This window comes from Cebus imitator, unplaced genomic scaffold (genome assembly GCF_001604975.1).
Source record: "Cebus imitator isolate Cc_AM_T3 unplaced genomic scaffold, Cebus_imitator-1.0 Scaffold685, whole genome shotgun sequence".
Lineage (NCBI taxonomy): Eukaryota > Metazoa > Chordata > Mammalia > Primates > Cebidae > Cebus > Cebus imitator.
This window is the reverse complement of record NW_016108000.1, coordinates 248,160-268,600: the sequence shown is the minus strand read 5'-3', so window position 1 is coordinate 268,600 and position 20,441 is coordinate 248,160. Positions and strand designations below refer to the sequence as shown.

The window sequence follows — 20,441 nt, the reverse complement described above, 5'->3', positions numbered from 1 at the left end:
AAGAGAAAGTGGTCAACAAAGAGATCAAGTAAGACAGAAACTCAGAAGTGTTCGCTGGATTTCGTAAGAAGATACCTACTAAGCCTGGCCACACAGTTCCAGTTGAGACATAAGGGAAGAAGTTGGATTGCTGAGAGTTTCTGGAGTGAATGGGATATGAGGAAGGAGAGATGACAGCCATTTTGAGGATAAGATTGCCTTTGCCCAGGGTGGGCAATTATATGTATGTTTTACCTTAGAAAACAATTTTTTCAGCTATTCTACCACATTTCTTAGCAGTGTCTACTTTCTCTTCCAGTCACATTTATTTTTAACACTTAAGTACTCCCAATAAGAATTATCCAAGTAAAATTGTTACCAAAAAAGGCATTCAGCAGCTTTTGAACCTGAATGTTGCTGCCCACAGTGCGGTACAACCCCTCTGTCTTGATCCCTAGTGGGGGAAAAAAACAGGTTAGTTTCACTTGTATAGCGAGAGCTGTCATCTCCCTCTGGTATGCTAGAGTCAGTTCAGATAGGAAGGGGTGACACTACATACTCCAAGTTCCCCAGCCTTCCCGATAACAGGGGAATAGTCCTAAAGCATCTCTCCAAATTATCCATCCTTTCATTTGGAGTGTACCAAGCCCTCATTAATCTGAAGAGAAGAAAACAAATCCTATAGTAAATAGAAGCATATACTTAGTTTGGGCAGCAGCAGAAAGCTGAAAATGGCACTGCCATCTTAGAAAGGAGTTCATTTAATTGAAAAAGGAGGAAGTATCAACCCTCAAGTTCCTCTAAGCAGCGATATAAAGTAGGAGAGGGCTGGAGTAAGGCAGCTGTGAAACAAAAGGCCATTTCCTGCACCAAAAAAGACTGAAAAAAAATTCAAAGAACAAACAGGCTTGATTCATACACTACACTTGCCCACAGTCAAAATATCCTCAGAAGGAAAACAGGGCGTATGGCAACCAGGAAGAATGCTGATTCTACATCTCCCTGAGTTTAGCTCAGCCCCCCATCAATTTTTATACCAATATGTATTGTGGCAGAAATTGAACTGATTATTTAGGATAGAATCATCATGACACTGCTTAATGAGTTCCAGATACTATTTGAGAATACTTTATAAAACTATAAACTTATAAACCTATAACCTTTTCAAACCTAATGGGAAGAATCCACAAATTATCCAAATATGTTTAGAATTTTCTGAAATTTTATAGTTTGCATCTAGTACACAAGCTTTAGAAACAGTCTTCATTCCTAAAATGCTACTTCAGAGAAATTACCCAGGATAAAATCAGAGTGACCAGATTTCAGACAATGCCAAGGCTATGGTTCAGATCTTACCTTTGGTCTCAATAATATTGATGCACTTTCTAACAAACTTGAAGCCCACTTCATTTAGCTCCACTGTTTCAAGCAAAGGAAAACAGAGTTAGATTCTGCTGCAACAAGTGTCACCTACTAAACATTTAATGACCATGCAAAGGGAATGCATGGAGAGAGCTAGGGTGTTTGTTTGCTCATCTCCAATCACTCTTAAGTGGAAAAATTCATTTATTCAGGGGAGGTTTAGCATTTTAACTCTCATAACACAAAATACTTCTGTTTAGCTCTTTGCATTGTCTGCTTTTAGCATGAGCAAAGTCATATGTGAAATGGTAGCAAGAAATATACACAGTTTCTATCATGCTTCCAGAGCAGGAAGGATATAATATGTTTCTCTACCCACAATGTAAGCTAACATGAAGTATCTACCTTAGTTCAATTACCAGATGCATTAAAAAATATATATGACTGAATTTCATTTCACACAAAGGCATCCATATACAGACTTGTGTTAATAGTACACATCATTAATGATTATATAATCATCATTAATGATTTATAACATCAGTACAACAAAAACTTGAATGACTCACTTTCTTGCTGTTTTGTTATAGGGCTGTGGTAGATCTACAAAAGAAGAGAAACAGAACGATCCATGGCTACTGTTAATCAATATAGGAAAACAGAGAACTTAATAGTAAATCTCTTTCCCCAGATAGGCATTAAAAAATGACTAGAAACTCCAGGAGGTTAACAAGATAGTAAAGTGGGCTAAATGTAACCATTTTGCCAAGATTGCTAGAAAATACTTGAACAGACCAGGCGCAGTGGCTCACGCCTGTAATGCCAACAATTTGGGAGGCCAAGGTAGGCAGATCACTTGAGGTCAGGAGTTTAAGACTGGCCAGGTCCTCACCACAGCACTAGATGTTGCTTCTAGAATCAAGCACTGAGTGGCTTCTAGAATTGAGGCACTACATCAAACCTTCAGAAAGGCCAATGCCTGTGGTTCTCAAAGTATAGTCGGGCCAGGGACCCCTGTGAGTCCCCAGACCCTTTCAGGGCCTCCATAAGGTCAAAACTATTTTTATAATAATATAATACTAAGATGTGATCTGCCTTTTCCACTCTTGCTCTATCAGTGTGCAGTGGAGTTTTCCAGAAGCTTTGCAATGTGTGGTAATGCAACAGATTGAGTACAGAGGCAGATGTGAGAATCCAGCCATCTTCCATTTAGCCAGCTGTTAAAGAGACTTGAAAATATGTAAAATGATACTGCTCTTCTTATTAGACCATTTTGTCCTTAAAAATCTAGGATTTTAAAAATAAAAACGTTATTGATGTCAACATGTAATAAGTTTATATGTTAAATGAATTAATAAATGTTTTTAAATTTAAAAAAGAAAGACCAGCCTGGTGAATATCATGAAACCTGTGTCTACAAAAATTAGCCAGGCATGGTGGTGTGCACCTGTAATCCCAGCTGCTGGGGAGGCTGAGGCAGGAGAATGGCTTGAAACCAGGAGGTGGAGGTTGCAGTGAGCCGAGATTACGCCACTGCACTCCAGCCTGGGTAACAGAGCAAGACTCCGCCTCAAAAAAAAAAAAAAAAAAACTTGAACAATTCCTGAAAATTACACTGAATTTCACACAGTTCACTGTATCTAAGTTGTAGCCAATCCATCTTAGATATTTACTTATGTAACACTTGGAGCATTTTTATGATAAGGCAAGGAAGCAGGAAAGTGTTTTCCTCATGGCTATGTACCTGTCTAATGGGCATTATAAAATTTAAATATTCCTAACACCAATCTCTACCCTCAAAGACTAGCTGATGAATGCTTCTCTGGAGAAAGGTAAATGTCCATCTGAAAGAGATCCATGAATACACCAAGATTAGTCTGTGTTGTCTTGGAGCATGTGCTGCAATAGCTATGTGAGAGACCAGAAAGGAGACTGTTGACTCTTGAAGTCGAGTCCAGGCTCTGCCTCTACCTCTTTAGGAAATTTTGGGCATGCCCTTTCCATTTTCCAGGTCTCAAAATTTGTATCAGTAAAGTGATCAAGGTTGGAGTAGATGTTCCTTCAAGCCCTGATCTTCTTTGACAATTTAGGCAACGGCATGGACGAGATATGTAAGACTAGTGAACTGGAGTGTTTAGTAAAGCAGCAACAACGTTAGTAATGTGACGCTGCAGGAAATGAGCCCTCTATAGGCCATCTGTTAAGAGTCTGTTTGAACAGCCTCTCCTTAAAATAAGTTCTGCATATGTGTATATGCCCACACATATTTCAGTAGGAGAGATTTCTGTGCTGGCCAGCCTTTGCTGCCACTTTTCTAAACAAAGGATTTGTGAAAAATCTGCCATGATCAAGTTGGTACAGATCCACATTCAGTGGGCCCATGTGCTCCCATCACTCTCCACAAAAAGCCATCTGCATCCTTTGATTTTTAAAAACCTAAAGGGAGAGCAAACTTGGGAGAGGGAATCAAAAGATAAATGCCTTGCTGAGCTTCATAGCATCTGCCTACAGAAACCTCATAAGCATGAAAGAGTTCAGCAGCAGGTTTCTGCGAGGTGACAGAGGGAAGACAGTCCTGGCATATTTTCTCAATGGCAGTCTTCAGAATACCAAGTCTTTCCTGCTACCTTCCAGTTTACTATAAGTGCAATCTGGGATCTAGTTACCCTTCTTAAATCTCCAGGATACTGAGGATGCATATGAAGAAAAACCTGGAATGTATTTTCCCTCCTAGCCAGTTTTTCACTTGAATAAAGCAAGGAAATAAGACTGTATCTGAACACTGTTAGATCTTAGGAGTTCTGCATCCCCCATTCAGATCAGCTAGCACACTGTGGTTTACAAGATGACTTTCATCTGGTTTTCATAAGCAACCCTGAGAGACAGGTAAAAAGAAATTATTAAAGCCGTTTTATTGAGGAGAGGAAAATGAACCTCAGAGAGGTGAAATGATTTGCCTAAGGTCACATAGCCATTTAATGGCAGCACTAGTACCTGTATCCAAGCTTTCAGAATTCCAACACCAGGAAGCGATTATTTCATATGCAACTAAGAAATCAGAATGTTTTTCAATGATTTCCAACTGTTCCTATTGGTTGCTTGATGATACTCAGTAACCCTTTCAAGGGATTGTGTGTCCCCCTGCGTAACGGTGCTCTAAACGGAACAGTACATCTTGGGATACAGGATGGCAATGCCATCTCCGCTACCAGCTGTACCCTTAAAGAGAATAAGCTGAGTTGGTGGTGTAAGGGTGAGGCAGAAAAATCATTCTGAATAAAAGCTTAATAAGTGCTTATTTATAACTATAGCAATTATTTTTCATATTAACATAATTAAGTAACACATACTGATTTTATAACCTGAAAAATGGCTTAATTCTTCCTGAAGAAAAGCTTATGGACATAGCTACATAGCCTAACACTAGAGCAGGGAGCTGAGAGAGCTGCATTCTATGCCTCGTTTTGATGTCTTCTCTGAGCGTGGTCTCAGAAAAGTCCCTCAACCTCTCTGGAACTCCAGTTGCCTTACCTGCTAAGAGATGTAGAAACAACTTACAACTCTAAAACTTTTGAGACTAAACAATCCATTCACCATTTAATTGTCTTAGACCCACTGATAGCACTAGAGGGCACTCATACACTGGCATATGCTGGGGAGATTGCCCCAGTGTCAGGTAACTTACAGGCTCTTTCCCATCCATGGCTTCCATCCAAAGCCTTCTGTTAGCTTCTGAAAGGGCCTGCAGAGTGATGGTTCCTGGCCTGAAGGGGGGAGGGGAATGATAAGTTTAAAGCAGAAAACTCATCTGAAAGAATGGAGTCTTGTGATCTAGGATCCCTCTCTGCCCTGGAGGTCGTCACACTGAACAAGCACAGGCCTACAGAATACGCATTTTTCAAAAATCTCTTTTACTCAGGAAAACAATGAGCAATTTAGAGAACAGTAACTTTGGGAACCATGGAGGTGGGGGTGGCATCTTGGCAGCCTTGTGCCAAGATCGTGTAAGAAATAGGAAGGTAAATGTCAAGACGCCTCCATAACACACACCTAAATTGGCTCCATTGTGCTCAAACCAAACAGAGGCTCTCCCTGCCCTCCTCTCTTGGAAGCCAGCCACTTTGTCTGAGCTCTAGGAGTGAGCATGTACATCACAGGCACATTCATCTGTCAGTGAAATGCCTTTGCTTCTTCTAGCACCTGCGATGTCCAAGAAGCATTTTGAGTTGGAATAAATTCAACAACATGCATACTGGCTGAGACACAGGGAGGAGGTGTTTTGGTTAACAAGCAATTTTGTGACTAATAACAACTAATATATGCTGAATGCTTACTAGGTGACAAATTGTTTTCTAAGTAAACTATGTATATTTAACTGAATACATACAATAAGGCAGTTGTTATGGTAATCATCCTTATTTCACAGAAGGGGAAACTGAGGCACAGAGTAATTATCCAAGGTCATATAGCAGGGAACTACTAGAGGCAGGACTTAAACCCAGAAAGTCTGGTCCAGCAGCCATATTCTTCACTAGTATAATATAAGCCCTCTTCTGCATGGCACACCGCTTCAGACCCTGTTTTACTCTATTTATTTGCAGGCTACCTGCCGTGGTCTGAATATTTCCCAAAATTCATATGTTGAAACTTAACTGCCAATGTGATGATATTAAGAAATGGGACCTTTAGGAGGTGAGTTAGTCATCAGGATAGAACCTCACGAATGGGATTAGGGCTCTTTTACAAAAACTTGAAAGAGTGGGTTCATTCCTTTCCATCTCTCCTGACATATGAGGACACAGTATTGGTGCTCTCTGGAGGGCACCAATCTTGGAAACAGAGACCAGGTCCTCACCAGACACTGACGGTGCCAGTGCTTGGTCCTGGACTTCCAGCTTCTAGAAGTGTGACAAATGAATTTCTGTTGTTTATATATTACTGAGTCTAGGTATTTTGTCATAACATCACAAATGGACTGAGAAACTACTCACTATCCAGAGATACCCCAAGTTGGTATGCTCCTTAGCGTCTTTTTAGATCTTTGTGTCTCAACTGCAATTTTGAGATTAACCATACTTTACGCAAGGTATAAAGTCTCCTTGCATTCTCTTGGCCAGCTGAGCCATTAGGAAAACATTGTTTCTTCCACAACTTCTATGATAAGATGAGACCTCTTCTAGAGTCATAGAATGATAAAAGCAATTCCAAGAGAGTTCAGCCATCCTGGACAAGTAACTAGGCCTCTCTAGACCTCAGTTTCTTTATCTGAAAGGGTGCTGGAACACATGAGCTGCGAGGTCCTTTCTGTTATTGATATCACAGGAATCCTGTTCTATCAGTTGGAATCATGGGGTTCCTGTTCTAGTACCTCTTGCTTCATTAAAGCACCCCATAATAACAGTCTCATGGTTACTGGCAACAATATATACTTCCACAGCTCTCTTGAATGTGGTCATCCATTGTTAACACAGAAATGATTTAGATTCACAAATCAAAATTCTAATCCTATCACCTCCCTCATGTGACTGGGGTGAAGACTAAAGGAAATTATACACTTAAATGGCTGATAACAGTGCCTGGCACATAGGAGGTACTTGGCAAATGTTAGCAATTGTTTTTATTATTATTACCATGATTGTTGTTGTTGTTGTTGTTAAGACATTTTGAGCTCTGCCTTGCGATGAGCCTGTCATTTTAAATACTGTTAAGGGTCTCAATTTAGAACCCAGGTGCAGTGGCTAACATCTGTAATACCAGCATGTTGGGAGGCTGAAACGACAGAACCACTGCAAGCCAGGAGTTGAAGAGCAGCCTGGGCACCATAGCAAGGCCCTATAGCTACAAAAAGTAAAAAATTAGCCAGATGTAGTGGTGCACACCTGTCAGTCCCAGCTACTCGGGAGGCTCAGGTAAGAGGATCACTTGAACCCATGCCACTGCAAACCAGCAAGGGCAACAGAGTAGGACCCTCTCTCTAAAAAATTAAAAGTTAAAAAAATTAAAAATCTTATCCTCTCTTCCCGACATAGAAAAAGTGACTCAAAGAGCCCTCTGCTCTGTACTTCAGGGAACATGAGTACAGCTGCCTGATGCCTGCTAGGAAGCCTGACTCTGTTCCTTCCATCAGATTGACTAGCCAGAAAAGCAGATGTCATGTCACTCAAAAGACTCCACGTGCAGAGAGGGGCCTCGGCACCTGTTCATTATTATATTTAATGATCTATTTTGCAACTTGTTTCTTCTGCTTATAATAGACAATAGGACAAAATTAAAAACAGCATAGAGCCAGGCGTGATGGCTTACACCTGTAATCCCAGCACTTTGGGAGGCCGAGACAGGTGGATGTCTTGAGACCAGAAGTGCAAGTCGAGCCTGGCCAGCATGGTGAAATCCCATTTCTACTGAATATACAAAAATTAGCCAGGCATAGTAGCGCACACCTGTTGTCCCAGCTACTCGGGAAGCTGAGGCAGAAGATTCCTTTGAGTCCGGGAGGCAGAGGTTACATGCCACTGCACTGCAGCCTGGGCAACAAAGAGAGACTCTGTCTCAAAACAAACAAACAAAAAGAAACCAGCATGGGCTTTGGAGACCTACAGACCAGGATTTGAGCTCAGCCTCACCACTTACTGTGTGACTTTATTTGGGTAAGTCAGTTAAATGTATGTGGGTCTCAGTTTCCTCACCTGTAAAATGAGGAATAGATGAAACGAGAGAATGTTTTGTAAAGTGCACAGTATATAATAACTAAAAGTGTAGATGCATCAAAACTTTAATCCCTGGGTTCTAGTGTCATAATTCTTCAGCATTCTGGGATAAGAAAAAAAAAAACACATTTAAAAATAAACATCAAATTTAGTACTTATCATGAGCCATGCATAGCACCAGGTACAAGAAACATAAATTGATCCTAGCCCTAACCACAGGGACAAACTGTTTACAACTGCTTGAATTGGGGATATTACTTGCATAAAAGGGAAACTACAGCCAACAGTAATTTTTCCCTTCCTACTGGAACTGAGGCTATCAGGCAAATGAGTGACAGTCTTGTGGTTGTTAGCAACAATCTACACTTCCACGGTCATGTTGATTGGGACCATTTATTTTTAACAAAGAAATTATATCGATTCAAAAATAGAAATTGCGAGGGTCAAATTATAATCTCTCAATTTTAAAATAAGGAAACAAGCTAAGTCCTTTATTCCCTGATTTTTAAAAAATGCCCTCATCATTTAGTCTGACTGTTACGATCCCAGTCACTGCTAGTTTTGTTCACATGATATTGTAATTCACCCTTCAAGTTCCTTTCTAGCAATCTGATCATTTTGTGGAATTCTATTCTATTACTAAGCACCTAACATATAGAAATAAAAGGCTGAAATAAAATCTAGAAACAGATTCATTCTGTTTATTTTGATTCAGTCACCCAACTATAAAGCATGCCTTTCTCCACAATAATGCCAAATACACGCATTTGAAATTTCCTCCGATAAAACTGCTCAGGTTCAAGTAAAAAAAGAGGGCACTGGGGAGAAACAAATACAACAAAGTCCAAAATGTGCAAGCCTTAGTTCTAAGATCTGAAAGGTGATAATCACACTATTTCGTATTCATATGAATATCTACAAAGTAGGGAAAGTCTGCATCATTTTTGCACCAAATGGGAGAAAAATACTTTCTAACAGCACCATGACCCTACACTCCATCTTTTCTCCCTCAAAAATGTGTGCCAATTCATTTGTTCTTTTATGTGATATTAGGAGATTTTAAAAGAAATGAGCTTTGTTATCCTTTCCTCCTTGCAGGATCACCAAATGTTGACTTTTTGCACATCTGATAGCAAATTAAATCCCAGGGGAGACTTTTTCTTACCAGAGCAAGTGAGGCAAAGCTGACAGAAGCTTGCACAGAGAAAAGCAGCACTGGGCCAGGTCTAACAGGGATCCCTGGGAAGGGCAGCCAGAAGAGCTGGCTTGAATAGACTCACAACAAAGTCCTGAATAGACTTACTCATTGTCATCAACGAAGGATGACGGAGGAAAATAAAAGACCTACCCAGGCTAAGCATCTGGCACGTGGGGACATTGCCAAGTCACAGTGGCACAGCTTACCTTTCATTAGTTTCTATATCAAAACAGAACCGCTTGTCAATAGACTCCGTCTTCCTTCTCACACAGTACTTCAGTGTTAAGTCCAAGGGCCCCTGATATGAAAGAAGAATTAACAGGCAACTTTTTAAAAAAGACACAGAAACTGTTTCTGTTTCCTCCCGTGTCCTCAGTGCCACTTGGAAGGCATCTGTCAAGGCAGCAGGAGCAATGTGTAGACTCACTGAGAATCTTGTCCCTTCAAACAGTATTTGCAGCAATATGGCAGATGGTTTCTCCCTGCTCCAAGAATCAACGGGTGAGACCAGGAGAAAATGTTCAGAGTTGTCCAGCACTCTTTCCCAAGCAGGAGGACTTAATAGGAAGCTCAATACACATCATGTAAAAGGAGTGTAGGAGAAATGGGCTGCCCGAATGGCATTAAGTATACAGAATAAAATTTTCATGAGGCCTCTAGGGAGGGAAATTGTGATAGGGTAAATGGCTGTCTAAAACCTCCCTTAGAAAGTCAGGGCATAGCTGAGCAAAGAAGCTTCCATTAAAGTGGCAGATGAAGGAGGGGAGACAAAATTTCTGTCCCCCAACTCCAGACTCTTGAGAACGACAGAAATCACAAGCGTAATAGTCCAAAGGTAGGGCAAAAGTAGAGGAAATAGTAAATGTGTGTATTAGTCATGGTGGCATTTGATATTTCATATGTGCAGCAAGGACAGTGGGGCCCAATTTAGTCTTGTAGGTAATTAAGGGAATTGAAACCCATTGTGTCCACAGACTAAAATTCTGCAGTCTCACATTGTCCAGATTCTCTCTCTTATCTCAACACAGACCATGTGATACAGGAAACAGAAGTAACATTTATCACCTGCTATGTGTCATATATTATGCTAGGCTTTTGTTTGTTTGTGCTGTTTTGTTTTGTTTTGTTTTGTTTGTTTTGTTTTGTTTTGTTTTTAGATGGAGCCTTGCTCTGTTGCCCAGGCTGGAGTGCAGTGGTGCGATTTCGGCTCACTGCAGCCTCCACTTCCCGGGTTCAAGCGATTCTCCTGCCTCAGCCTCCTGAGGAGCTGGGATTACAGGTGCCTGCCACAATGTCTGGCTAATTTTTTTGTATTTTTAGTAGAGACGGGGTTTTACCATGTTGGTCAGGCTGGTCTCGAACTTTTGACCTCTTGATCTGCCCACCTCAGACTTCCCAAGTGCTGAGATTACAGATGTGAGCCACCATGCCTGGCCTATACTAGATATTTTTAAGTCACTTTTCTTATTAACAACCATTATAGAGAAGTGACACTTCATCCAAGTTGGTAAAGTGGAAATAGCAATACACTAGAAAGCTTAAGACCTAGGGTCTTGTCTCAATTATGCCATTTACCAGTTATGTGACCCTGGCCAAAGTGTGGTGGGTCACGCCTGTAATCCCAGCACTTTGGGAGGCCAAGGCAGGTGGATTATCTGAGATCAGGAGTTGGAGACCAGGCTGGACAACATGGCAAAACCCTGTCTCTACTAAAAATACAAAAATTAGCTGGGCACAGAGATGGGAAACCCTGTAATCCCAACTACTCAGGAGGCTGAGGCAGGAGAAATGCTTGAACCCGGGAGGCAGAGGTTGCAGTGAGCCGAGGTCAAGCTACTGTACTCCAGCCTGGGTGACAAAGTAAGACTCCATCTCAAAAAAAAAAAAAAAATCATATTACCTAAGTCTTAACTTTGTAATCTATTAAATGGGAATAACACAACCCACTGTGCTATCTTAAGTTAGGAAACACTGCCCAAGTGCCTACATACTATGACATACAAACTGGCCCATGTGGCTTATTACCCAATACTTCTTGCTCATCAGCACACTCAACCACCTGCAGGCCAATCTTTCCCTGCTCCTGACTATAACAACTCAACTCTAAATTAATCTTTCAATATGCCTTCCTATCCCAAAACTTCGGATGTCGCATGTTAGTCTTTCAAAACGAGAGTTATGAGCAAAGTCATGGACTCACTCTATCTCTTTAAATTCTCAATGCCCTCAGCGTCAATGCCATTGCAGCTCAGGGAACTAGGCCCTGCCCATCACTCCAGTCTCATCTCCAGCAGCTGCCCACCTGTTTAATGCTCCTACAATGCAAAAGTACTCTTATTTCACGTACATGTCATGCTATTTCATGATTCCATGACTTTGCATATATTAATCCCTCCACCCAAAATGGTCTTGTCTATCTTCTTTGCCTGACTAAATTCTTATTTATTCCACAAACTGCAGTTCAGCTTTCACTTCCTCAAAAATCCTTCTTCAAACGAACACACTGCCCACTCTGTGCTTTGCACATAATAGTAAAATTTCCTGTTTTTATGTTTAATTTCACCACTTGACTAGGAAGTCTTCAAAGACATGAACAGTGTTGTATTCATCTTTATACCTCCAGTACCCTGCAAATACTTAGTACTCAATAAATGTTTGTGAACTACTTTATCATCCTTACCACTTTTCTGATGAGGAAACTAAGACTGAGCAACATTAGGGAATTTACTCAAGGTCAAAAAGCTATAAGACCACAGAGCAAATTTAAACACAGGTCTGCGGATTCAAAATGTACTCCTTCTGACCACAAATTCCTAACAAAGAAGGTATGAAGATCCAATAAATTATCATTTGAGAAGTTGACCAGAAAATTGAACATGACAACAAGATGAGAGCTGACAGGCTAAAGCAGTGGGACCAATACTATACTAAGTGCCATAGTCAGAAAGATGGCCAATTCCTGCATCTTCAAATTGGTCTCACTTCCTACACAAATTGGGGACACTGACTTCACACAGCTGCTAGGAGGGCAAATGAGGAGCATGAATATGACAGAAGGGTCTAGCTCAGTATCTGGCACACAGCAGGTATTCAAGAAAAGGTGGCTTTTGTAGTGTTATTATGGTGTCATTTATTTGTAAAATTTACGATTGTAAAATACAAACTAGTATTAGGAAGTGGAACAGAACTGACAGGAAGAAGTTACTTCCAACTCCAATTTGGGGAAATCCAAGTAACTCCCACCACCTCCCTCTGCAAGTGAGTAACTAAGTTCTTCTTTCCATTCCATAAAGAATACCACATTAAAAATGCTCAGGCCACCACCATTGCAGTTTTGCATGCAGCTACTCAATAAAAAGAGAAGAGGGAAAGAAAAACTAAAAGGAGGGCTTGCTGGTATCTGTCAGGAGGATATGAAAGTGGCATCTGCTGATTCTGTCTTGGGCTTTGAAATAAGCACCTCTGAACAGCCTCAGAGTAAGTAACTAAAGGAAATTATTGTCTACCAAAGAAGGTTTCCTCTCTGGTATTTGAAAAGTAATATATATAGAAAAATAAAAGAAAGAGACTGCAGGCCAGTGTTGCTTATAAGCACTTCCTAGTCAGATTGATTAGCTAAGTTCCGACTGACTTGGAACAAATCAGTGCTAAAACGAGGATGAATTTATTGGAATCACACTGAAAGGTGCTTTGGCAATTGGCAGACTGAAAACTAAGGAGGGTTTTCAATGAGTAACTGGCCCATGATAAAAAACACAGCCGGCCGGGCGTGGTGGCTCACACCTGTAATCCCAGCAATTTGGGAGGCTGAGGTGGGTAAGTCATTTAAGGTCAGCAGCTCGAGACCAGCCTAGCCAACATGGTAAAACCTCATTTTTACTAAAAATACAAAAATTAGCTGGGTGTGGTAGTGCACACCTGTAATCCCAGGTACTCAAGAGGCTGAGGCAGGAGAATTACTTGAACCTAGGAGGTGGAGGTTGCTGTGAGCCGAGATCGTGCTATTGCACTCCAGCCTGGGTGACAACAGTGAAGCTCTGTCTCAATAATAATAATAATAATGAAGCATAGCCAAGGATTCCAGAAACTCTGTTTGATACAACATCTTCTACAATTCTATCCTGTCAAAGCACATTAAAGCAGGGAGGCAAATCTTGTGGTTAAAACCACCCCACTCCAAAACAAATTTCAACAGGCTGCAAACAAGTTTCCATCCTCTCTAATTTCATATGAACAAGCCATACAAGAGAGATCTTCCATGGAAAGGACCAGCAAGGGAGAGAAACTGTCCCAATTTTTCTCCAAATTCCTCCCTACCTAAATTGGGTCTTCATGTACTATTTCAATGCTAACAAGTAACCCTTGAAGCGCTTCCAACAAACAATTTGTAGGGTGAAAATGCTTAAAAATCATGCACTAAGACCCTGTCTGAGAGCCAGTTAAAGGGGAAAGAGACACATAGAGCTACTTTAAGAATATAAACAATCTGTCTAAAGATCAGTTTTTAGCTTAAGAAACTCCTGTGTGTGTGTGTGTGTGTGTGTGTGTGTGTGTGTGTGTGTGTGTGTAAAAGATCAGGTTCTTCCAGGTGAGTAAATTATTTTTTCAGTGTGTTAAATTTATCTTGTCATTTTCAGGAGTGAGAGAAGCTTTGGAGGGCAGAAGAGTGAATAACTGGTTAAAGATACTTGAGTAGTACATAGAATGTGACTATAGGTTATTCCAACTGTAGGCCACAAACACACTCCTGTAAAAAAAAGGAATTTTGGAATTCAATTAATATTTTTAAAACTTGCTATTTTAAAGAATCTAAGAGTAGAGCATTCTTAAAAGTAATTCATCCATATTTTTACATAGTTGACTGTACAATGTGACTGGCACTTGTAAAAATAACTGGTTTGAAAGAATACAGGAACTCTCAAAAGGCTTGCTCTCTAATTAACAGAAAGACTTTTCACTCAACTCAGTGCTATCAGACTCAAACTTAGGCCAAGGTGTACATATAAAGTCATGGCTTCCCATGACAGTGATGAACTTGATGATTTGATACTAAGTCAACACATATTCTTTTCTCAGAACCAGTCACAGATCCATTTCCAAAAATGTGGCACAAACAAGAACTGACCTGCTTAGCACCTGGCTTCTGCTCCATAGGCGTCATGGTGAGTGTTTTGGTCTCTTTCTCATACTGGCAATAGTATTTCACCCAGGATATTCCTAAAGCCCCTACAAGGACAAGTAAAAGTGAGCACACAATAACTGTTTTAACTGTATAGGCAGTCGATCTGTAAAATTGAGGCTATTTACACATTGCTCTTCAGAGTCAAACTTCAGATCCAGCTCTTCCCTTGCCCTGACCACCCTCCTTTCATAGCCATCTACCTACTGTACACAGGGAGATCCTAACCTTCACCAACTGCTTCCCACATCTGCTTCTGACTTGCTTAAAACCTACTCTAACTGCCATGTTCCCTATAAATGGTATCACCATATATCCCAGAATCTGGAGAATATTGTCATTTACTTCACTGTCTCTGTACCTGTTCCATGTGACTGGTCATTGGGTCATGCCCCTTCTAAGCAGTACAAAACTCGACACATCTCTCCTTTAGCTGTCCCCTCATCTCCATTCCTTTTAATGCTGAATTAGTTAAGAACCCTATCACTGTCTTATTTTTTTCATTTTTTAATGAGACATATTTTTAAAAAACAAAAACTTACTAACTCACCAATTAATCATTTCATTGGCATTCTCTCTGATTCCCCTATTGTCCCAATTTCTGATCACTCCGTTCCAATTCATTCTCCACTCTTTTGCTAGATTATTTTAAAAATATATCTCTATTTTTGTCATTCCCCTTATTAAAAACCACCCATGGCTTTCCCACTATCTCCACACTCCTTAGCCTGCCTACAATACCCTTGATAACACGATCAAAACTTACCTTTCCAGCTTTCTTTTGACACCCCACCTCTGTGTTCCTGTCTCAATGAATTACCTTTAGTTTCCACATAAATAGGTAGCCATATAATTTCTAGTCCAAATCCCAGACTTAAGACTGAATGAGGTGGTATTATTAATAATTACATGAGGACAACAGGGGTAAAGCGGGACTATTCATGGCCAACGAGGGCCCTACAAATCAACTATGTCCATCCACAACCCTGCCTTTACTCATGCAGTGGTATATACCTGGAATTCCCTTCCTCCTTTTCTTTTCTTTCTCATTTGTTTATGTATTTATTTTTTATTCATTTATTTTTGAGACAGAGTCTTACTCTGTCACCCAGGCCGGAGTGCAATGGCGCAATCTCGGCTCATTGAAATCTCCATCTCCCGTGTTTAAGTGATTCTCGTGCCTCAGACTCTCAAGTAGCTGGGATTACAGGCATGCACCAACACACTTAGCTAATTTTTTATTTTTAGTAGAGACGGAGTTTCACTATGTTGACCAGGCTGGTCTCAAACTCCTGACCTCAGGTGATCTGCCTGCCTCAGCCTCCCAAAGTGCTGGGATTACAGGTGTGAGCCACTGTACCTGGCCATTCTTCCTTTTCTTTACCTATCAAACTCCCACTCATCATTCACATTCTAGTTCAAATATCACTTTCTTGGTGAAGTCTTTAGATATATGCCACAAATATTGTGGTCACCATATTTCATTATAATTATTGATATACCTGTCTATCTCTCCTATCACTTTACATTTCTTGGTGACAAAAATCAGGTTGATTCATTTTTTTGAGGGTGTCCCCAATGCATTGCACAGTATGTGGCCGAAACAGTGCTCATTAAGCATACATTCAATTGAGTAGCAATGTCATACCCATATGACAAATCAGAATACTGAAGCACAGAAGGATCACATAGCATACAGAAGTGGTGCTTAACTAGGGGCAATTTGGCCTCCCAGGGGATATCTGGCAACATTTAGAGACATTTTAGATTGTCAAACCTTATTACTATGAGCACAAAGTGAGGAAAGGCCAGGGATGCTGTTAAATATACTACAATACACAAGACCACTTTCCAGAACTAAGAATTATCCAGCCTGAAATGTCAACAGCACTGAAATTGAGAAATTGTATGATGTACATTTGAAGAGATGAACCTGACAAGTGGGAGAACACATCTTTGAAAATCATTAGAAGTAAATTGCTTTATGGAAAGAAAAGTGTGATAATTTCACTACTGAAGTACCACGCTTTGTGAAGGACAGTGAGTTTTGTCACTGGTAGCCTCTGGATATGTGTCTTCTGTCTTACTCTCCAGATATAACAACTCCGAGCAAAACCAAATAAAGCATTTAGGGAATATTGGGTCATAGTTCAAAGGACAAATAAAATCAAATTGTACATACAGGTGTGGATAATGTTACTGTGGAACTGGGAATGATCGAATGCTCTGCAACATTCAGTGACTGAACAAGTTAACCCATTTTCCTTAGTCACCAATGATAAACAAATATTGTCTTTCCCACTGGAATCATGATGTTCACTATGTGCTATAAGAGTATCCATGAGCCTGGGCAATATAGTGAGACCCTGTCTCTACAAAAAATTCAAAAATTTGCTGAGCGCAGTGGCAGGTGCCTTTAGTCACAGCCACTCAGGAGGCTGAGGTGGGAGGATTGCTTGAGCCTGGGAATATGAGGTTGTAGTGAGCTATGATGGTGCCATTGCACTCCAACCTGGGTAACAAGAGTGAGATCCTGTCTTTAAAAAGAGCAAACACGTGACTCTAATGCAGATGAAGATATAGAGTACTACAGCAGGATCATGGGTTTTGACATTTCACAGACCTAAATTTAATTTTAGTTCTGATGCTTGTTAGTTGGGTGGCTTTCAAATGGTAACCTCTCTGGTCCTTAGTGGCCTCATGTGTATGGGCATAAATTGGATGCAAAGATTAAATGAGGCAGTGTCTTTAATGAACTTAGTACCATGTCTGGTACATAATAGGTATAAGAAATATTATTTTTCTACTTCCTTTCCTCTACCTCCCTTTTTCCCAAAAGCATAATAAGAAGGATTAAAGAACGAATAATCTCAGAGAAAACCTTAGGTCTTATCATTACAGAGTCTCTGTAAGGCAAATCTTTAACTTCCTTTCAGTTTCTCCTTTTTCCTTTTCAGTATTCCCTGTCTGTGCTCCAATGGAATTGTAGCTATCAGGAGTCTATGAACAATAACAGTGCCCATAATTCAGAGCTGACAAGTGGCAGTAGTTCCTGGCTTATTGAAACCCAATGGATACCCCTATATCCCCACACACATTTCTCTTGTGTATAGAGATAGCCTTCAATAGTGGGCTGTCCTGGAAGTTTGCATGTCTGAGGAGCTTCCTTCATCCTTTTCTTAAGTTCTTCCATCTCTTCCCGGGTACTGGAGAAATGATTTCTTGTCTGTCAAGACATCATCATGAAAATCATTATCATCATCATCATGAAAAACTGTTTCTTGGTCAGAGACTCAGTACAGAGTTTTCCCTGCTTACAGCATGTGTAACCACAAGGAAAAAAAAAAGAAATGGTGAATGGCATAGTGAATAGAACACAAGTTTATAGAGTCTAATGGTACTAAAGACTGCATAGGAAACAGGAATATAATGAGCAATACACTCATAAAATAACAACTTGGAGACTTTCTTACTAATAGGAATCACATAAGGCTCTAACAAATAAGAAATCTGAGAATTCTGAACATGACTCCCTGCTTTACAACAAGGGAGATGGCAGATAAGATTCCCAAAGGTAGCATTCTTATAGCAACTTCTAAGTTGTGTCTCAAAGTCACAGCTTAGTTGATATTGAATGAAATTCTGGCCAAGAGGATAAAATATACCAGGGGTTGCTCTCCTGGGAGACAGGCCAACAGAAGCTGTGTTTTCATACTCACAAATACCAAAGCCTAATGATGAGAATAAATCTATTTAAATCTACACAGCTAAAACACAATGGCAAGACATGTGTTGAAATGTGAGTATGAAAATCACTACAGATAAGTTTATAGTATGTACTCAGTCTTAAAATTATGACATGATGTTAGTGAGAAAGGTGATCTGTGCTGCCCATCTAGTTGACCCATGCTATCATTATCCTGTAAATAAGTCACTCATATGTATACAATCAAAGGTTTGTTGTTATATTTGTATACAACAAATAACATATGGAGGAAGATTCAAGGGATTAACTTGGTTGTAGGAAGATGTTGTAAATCAGGAAAAGATAGGGGCTCTCACATTCTGGAGAATGCTAAGTTCTGGAGAATCATGCTGCTAAGTTCTGGAGAATGTGAGAGCCCCTAGTTCCTTTCTGCATGGAGGGTATATAGAAAGAAAAAATAATAACAACTGTAAATTCTAATCCTCCTAAACAATCAAGGGCAGTTTACTTTTACTGTAATGTACCAGCATTTTTCATCTAAAACTACATCTATAAATTTCATTCAATTTAACACCCATTCTAAAGTCACCAACTCAGTGATGCCTTCTCTGACTCTACCAGACAGCCAAATGCTCTGAAATTTTTAAAAACACTTTGGCCTTGATTTTACCATAGCACTTATCATAATGGATTATGATTTATCTCTGTTTATTTCTGTCTCCTACAAGGAACTACTGTATATTCCTTTAAGACAAAAAAGCTTGCATGCATCTTCATGGTATGTCCAGTGCCTTCCACAATGCCTAACACAGAGCTTATGTTCATTTTTTCCATAAACGTTTGTTTCATGTGGGTCGAATAAAGGAACATGTAAAGGAATACATGTGAAAAGGATGGGGACACTGTGCCTATATGCCCATCTGTAAGAACCAGCACGACCAAGAAGGTAGAGAAAACCTTTAAAAATAATTTATGTGACTCTACTAATAAGTACTGAGAAAAGAAAGAGAAGATAAAATGAGTGTTTGTGGTAACAAAGTTCACAGTGAGAGTGCTTCGACTGAGCAGAAAAGTACTCAAGGCCTGGGCTCAAATAAGCCTATAGCTGGGTCCTGATCTAAGAGAGATTCAGCAAATTAGCAATACTTAATAAATATTGGATAGATAAAGGTGTTGGTGTGTGGAAGGGTGGGTTTGAACTGCGGTCAGTCTCAAAAACAGGAAAAAGATGAAAGCAGAAAAGCAAGAACAGTCTAACCCACTAAATATTTGTGATCCACACCAGTATATCCTGACAAATTGGCTAGGATGCATCTAGAATTCCAAAATCAAAGTCACTGGGGCTGAAATTCGATTGGAATGGAAAGACTGGTGAGAAAAATCTACATGCAAACTCACATTCTGCAAACTGAGCTGGAGCTGCTGTTTGTATGGGAGGAAATCCTGTGTGAGCTCCACAGTCAGGCTGTTAGAAATGAACAGACTATGAAGAAAGGCCAAGACCTAGGGAAAACATGTAAAAATAAATTTATCTCTGGCATATTCTAATAAACTAAACAAAAGAAACATGAACTCACAAAAAAACTCCACGGTGTAGCCAGGTGCAGTGGCTCACACCTGTAATCCCAGAACTTTGGGACGCCGAGGCAGATGGATCACAAGGTTAGGAATTTGAGACCAGCCTGACCAACATGATGAAACCCGGTCTCTACTAAAAACATAAAAATTAGCTGGGCATGATGGCATACACCTGTAATTCCAGCTACTCAGGAGGCTGAGGCAGGCGAATCACTTGAACCCAGGAAGCAGAGGTTGCAGTGAGCCGAGATCGTACCACTGCACTCCAGCCTGGGTGACAGAGTGAGACTCCATCAAAAAAACAAACAACTCCATGGTGTTTACCTAATATAGCGTTAAATGCAGTCAAACACACAATATACACAACTGTTTTCATATCAGGTTAAACATTTACCCTTGACTCAGCTTCAGAAAATAAGAACTATTAACAAATTTATGTCACGCACGATGGCTCACGCCTGTAGTCCCAGCACTTTGGGAGGCCGAGGCAAGCAGATGACCTGAGGTCGGGAGTTCTAGACCAATCTGACCAACATGGAGAAACCCCGTCTCTACTAAAAATACAAAATTAGCTGGGCATGGGTGGCGGGTGCCTGTAATCCCAGCTACTCAGGAGGTTGAGGCAGGAGAATCACTTGAACCCGGAAGGCAGAGGTTGCGGTGAGCCAAGATCACACCATTGCACTCCAGCCTGGGCAACAAGAGTGAAACTCTGTCTCCAAAAAAAAAAAA

General features: G+C 40.4%; 1 protein-coding gene across 5 annotated transcripts in view; it reads right to left on the bottom strand.

Annotated features, from left to right (window-relative positions):
* Window positions 1–20,441, bottom strand: part of OPHN1 (oligophrenin 1) — a 391,952-nt gene that overhangs the window by 161,126 nt on the left and 210,385 nt on the right. For 3 of the 5 annotated variants that reach the window (XM_017518540.2, XM_037734917.1, XM_017518539.2), the window contains 8 exons: window positions 19,530–19,634; window positions 17,522–17,651; window positions 14,372–14,472; window positions 9,453–9,544; window positions 5,027–5,105; window positions 1,911–1,944; window positions 1,336–1,398; window positions 359–433 (listed from right to left, as the gene is read on the bottom strand). In XM_017518540.2, the coding sequence (XP_017374029.1) occupies window positions 359–433; window positions 1,336–1,398; window positions 1,911–1,944; window positions 5,027–5,105; window positions 9,453–9,544; window positions 14,372–14,472; window positions 17,522–17,651; window positions 19,530–19,634 (679 nt within the window). The remainder of the gene's footprint in view (window positions 1–358; window positions 434–1,335; window positions 1,399–1,910; window positions 1,945–5,026; window positions 5,106–9,452; window positions 9,545–14,371; window positions 14,473–17,521; window positions 17,652–19,529; window positions 19,635–20,441) is intronic. The other 2 variants (XM_037734916.1, XM_037734918.1) reach the window with 2 other exon arrangements.